This window comes from Cebus imitator, unplaced genomic scaffold, assembly GCF_001604975.1.
Source record: "Cebus imitator isolate Cc_AM_T3 unplaced genomic scaffold, Cebus_imitator-1.0 Scaffold440, whole genome shotgun sequence".
In the NCBI taxonomy this organism is placed as follows: domain Eukaryota; kingdom Metazoa; phylum Chordata; class Mammalia; order Primates; family Cebidae; genus Cebus; species Cebus imitator.
In genome coordinates, this window is record NW_016107755.1 from 410,020 (window position 1) to 413,322 (window position 3,303).

Genomic DNA, 3,303 nt, shown 5'->3' on the forward strand with positions numbered 1-3,303 from the left:
GTTCATGCCACTGAACTCCAGCCCGGGTGACGGAGCTACAGTGTTCCTCGAAAGAAAGAAATAAAGAAAGAGGAAGAAAGGAAAGAAAGAAAGAGGACTCAGCTATTACATATTCTTCGCAGGCTTTTCTGACACTCCCTTATCTGTCTGAGTAGATGCTCCTCCTCTCTTCTATAGTCTCATAGCATTTTTTTTCCCCTGAGATGGAGTATCACTTTTATTGCCCAGGTTGGAGTGAAATGGTGGGATCTCTCTCACGGCAACCTCCGCCTCTGCGTTCAAGCGATTCTTCTCCTGCCTCAGCCTCCTGAGTAGCTGGGATTACAGGCATACACCACCACACCCACTAATTTTGTGCTTTCAGTAGAGACAGGGTTTCTCCATGTTGGTTGGTCTCAAACTCTGTTGGTTTGTCCAGGCTGGTCTCAAACTCCCGACCTCAGGTGATCCGCCCACCTCAGCCTCCCAAAGTGTTGGGATTACAGGAGTGAGCTACAGCGCCTGGCCCAGTCCCATAGCATTCTTAAGCAAATTCATCATACTCTGACAACCACTGTCTAGTTAATGCTCTGGCCCCTCACTACACTGGGTTGCCCCTTGAAGGAAACTCTTACCTTTTATCTCTATATTCCCAGTTCTTCTGCACAGTACCTGGTATACAGTAGGCACCCAATAAGTGCTTTTAAAATTAGTCACTGCGTACCTACTGTAGTTAATTGTGTCCATTTACCTCACCCTTAAAAGTGATTTCAACCCTGGGAGGATGTGTTCGTTTTTTTCCTTTCCCTCTTAAAGCACAGTATATGAAGCGCTTAATTAAAAACAGACGCTTAACAAACATTCGCTGCTTTTAAGTAAACCTTAAGCCTCATCCCAACATCCAAAATTTACACTCTTGCTCCAGTTGAGTGATAGGGGTGTCTTAAGAAAGAATCCACGAAGGAGTCATCCTCTCTTGAGAAACAAGTGGGAACACAGGCTCCCAAAGTTTATGTGTGCACGCGTAGGGGCATGGGGAGGTCGCGGCAGGGCTTATATATTCCTGTGGAATACAATGTGTGTGGGGCAGATGTCCAAATTTTTTAAAAAAGCTTTCCCATTTTTCCCCTTCTTTCCCTTGGTACCACATGCTCTTTCTTTTCTCTTGCCCAGTCTCACTTAGGTCGCGTGCAACATCTGGATCTCTTTCCTTTAACCCCGATTCCAAACCCACTCCTGCCCGGCAAACTCCTCCCGGGCCCACGGCAGGCATGCGCAGTAATCCCCGCAAGGGCCCAGTCAGTCTCGCGCCCCACGACTCTCTCCTAAAACCCGCGCAGTCTCCTCTCTCTTCTCCCTCTGCTCTTGTGTCTTCCTTGCCTAACAGCCTCACCTGATGGGCTCGTGCTCTCTCCGTCCCCGATCCACTCGGGCTCTGGCGGCTGCTGCTTGGGCCCCTTCGGCATCGCGGTGGCGGTTACAGCTACTGTGGCGGCACCCTGTGCTATTTCCGCTTCCGGCGGCGTGGAACTCGGCGATGGGGCGGACTCTCTACGCCGGCGCGGCCAACCCCGCCCCCGGGAGGCGCACGTGCGAGTTTTGTAGTCTTCTCAGAGCCAAGGTCCTGGTCCCGTGGAGGCGTGGCCTGCAATGACGGGGCGGGGCCGGCGTCCGACTGCTCACTTCTTGTCTGACTGCTCGCGTAGCGTCCACACGGCGTTTACGACTGTCTGGGAAGCCTGACCCCGTGACCTCCCGACGCCGCGAGACTCAAGAAATGAACATAATTTCGGACTACTTTGAAGGAGTTGAGGCATACTTTTTTTTTTTTTTTTAAGTATATTCTAGTTTCTATCTCTAACTCTCGTGTCTAGTTCTGCCACCGCAATGCTCGAAGGAGCCCAAGCAGCAGCCGCCAGAGCCCGAGTGGATCGGGAACGAATAGAGCACGAGCCGATCAGGTGAGGCTGGTAGGCAAGGAAGAAACAAGGGAAGAAGTGGGAGAGAGAGGAGATTGCGCGTGTTTTAGGAGAGGGTCATGGGCAGAAAAGAGCGCAGTCCAATGATTAAAGGGGAGGTCTGATTGGTCCGGTGTTGAACTGTGTCACAAAATTACGAAGTGTACAATTGTAAACAGGGAACTGGGGCCCAACATGCAGAAGTCGTGGTGGAGTGGAGTTTCGGTTCATTTTTTTTTTCGTTAACAGCTTTACTGAGCTAAAAGTAACATACAATAAACTGTACACAAATTAAATGGCACACGCAGTAAACTGCGAAGTTTACACTTACATAAGTTTTGACATGCATAAACCCAGTAAACTATCACCACAATCAAGATTTTGATTCATTTCTAGCTATACCATTTATACAGGAGCTTGAGCTAGGTGCTCCCCGAGTTCTGTCAGCTCTCAAATCACTATACTTTTGTTCCTACTCCCCGAATTTACACTTGCCAAAGTCAACAGATCTGGGGCCATCCTACTCACTCTCCCAATAACATGTGATACACTTGGTCTCTCACTCCCTCTGTTTTCTTCAGGGACACTACTCTCCACAGGTTTCCTTTGTGTCTAATGGGTTTCTCCTCCTGAAGTCTAAATGTTGAAGTGCCTCAGGCCTCAATCTTTGACACTGTCTTTAATCTCGACTTACCACCTATCACCTCCTGACTTTAAATACCATCTATAACCAATGAAGATTCCCAAAGTTTTCTCGCTGGCCCCCAACTTCTGACCCGAGCTCCAGGCTCATGAATTCAACTGTTTACTGGACATCTTCTCTGCGATCTTTAATAAATATCTCTGATATGTACAAAATGAAGCTCTTGTTTTTACTGCTAAAGCCTGTGTCTCTTCCAGGCTTCCCCATCATGAAATTGCACCACATGTCATTCAGTTATTTAGGCCAAAACTGAAAGGTCATCGTCTTTCTCTATTCCTCCGCCCCTAATCAGTCCATCAGCAAGCTAAGTCTGCCTCATTGATGCATCTGTTCAACACATAATTTATTGAATATGTAGTATGTGCCCAATACTCTTCTAGGCTCTTGGGTTACTACTGAATAAAATAAAGACCTATGAAGGCCGGGCGCGGTGGCTCAAACCTGTAATCCCAGCACTTTGGGAGGCCGAGGCGGGTGGATCACGAGGTCAAGAGATCGAGACCATCCTGGTCAACATGGTGGAACCCCGTCTCTACTAAAAATACAAAAAAATAGCTGGGCATGGTGGTGTGTGCCTGTAATCCCAGCTACTCAGGAGGCTGAGGCAGGAGAATTGCCTGAACCCAGGAGGCGGAGGTTGCGGTGAGGCGAGATCGCGCCATT

The 3,303-nt window shown here is 48.7% G+C and overlaps 1 protein-coding gene and 1 long non-coding RNA gene across 3 annotated transcripts in view; both read right to left on the reverse strand.

Moving 5' to 3' along the window:
• The window catches only part of ABCF1 (ATP binding cassette subfamily F member 1), a 21,886-nt gene extending 20,332 nt beyond the window's left edge, over nt 1-1,554 (reverse strand). The window contains exon 1 of one of the 2 annotated variants that reach the window (XM_017510498.2): nt 1,373-1,553. In XM_017510498.2, the coding sequence (XP_017365987.1) occupies nt 1,373-1,445 (73 nt within the window). In that variant the 5' untranslated portion in view covers nt 1,446-1,553. Of the gene's footprint in view, nt 1-1,372 lie in introns of both variants that reach the window. The other variant, XM_017510499.2, reaches the window with a different exon arrangement.
• An 835-nt stretch (nt 1,555-2,389) lies between these two features.
• The window catches only part of LOC119468494, a 1,485-nt gene continuing 571 nt past the window's right edge, over nt 2,390-3,303 (reverse strand). Inside the window, exon 2 of the long non-coding RNA XR_005197170.1 lies at nt 2,390-3,052. This is a non-coding gene — a long non-coding RNA (uncharacterized LOC119468494). The remainder of the gene's footprint in view (nt 3,053-3,303) is intronic.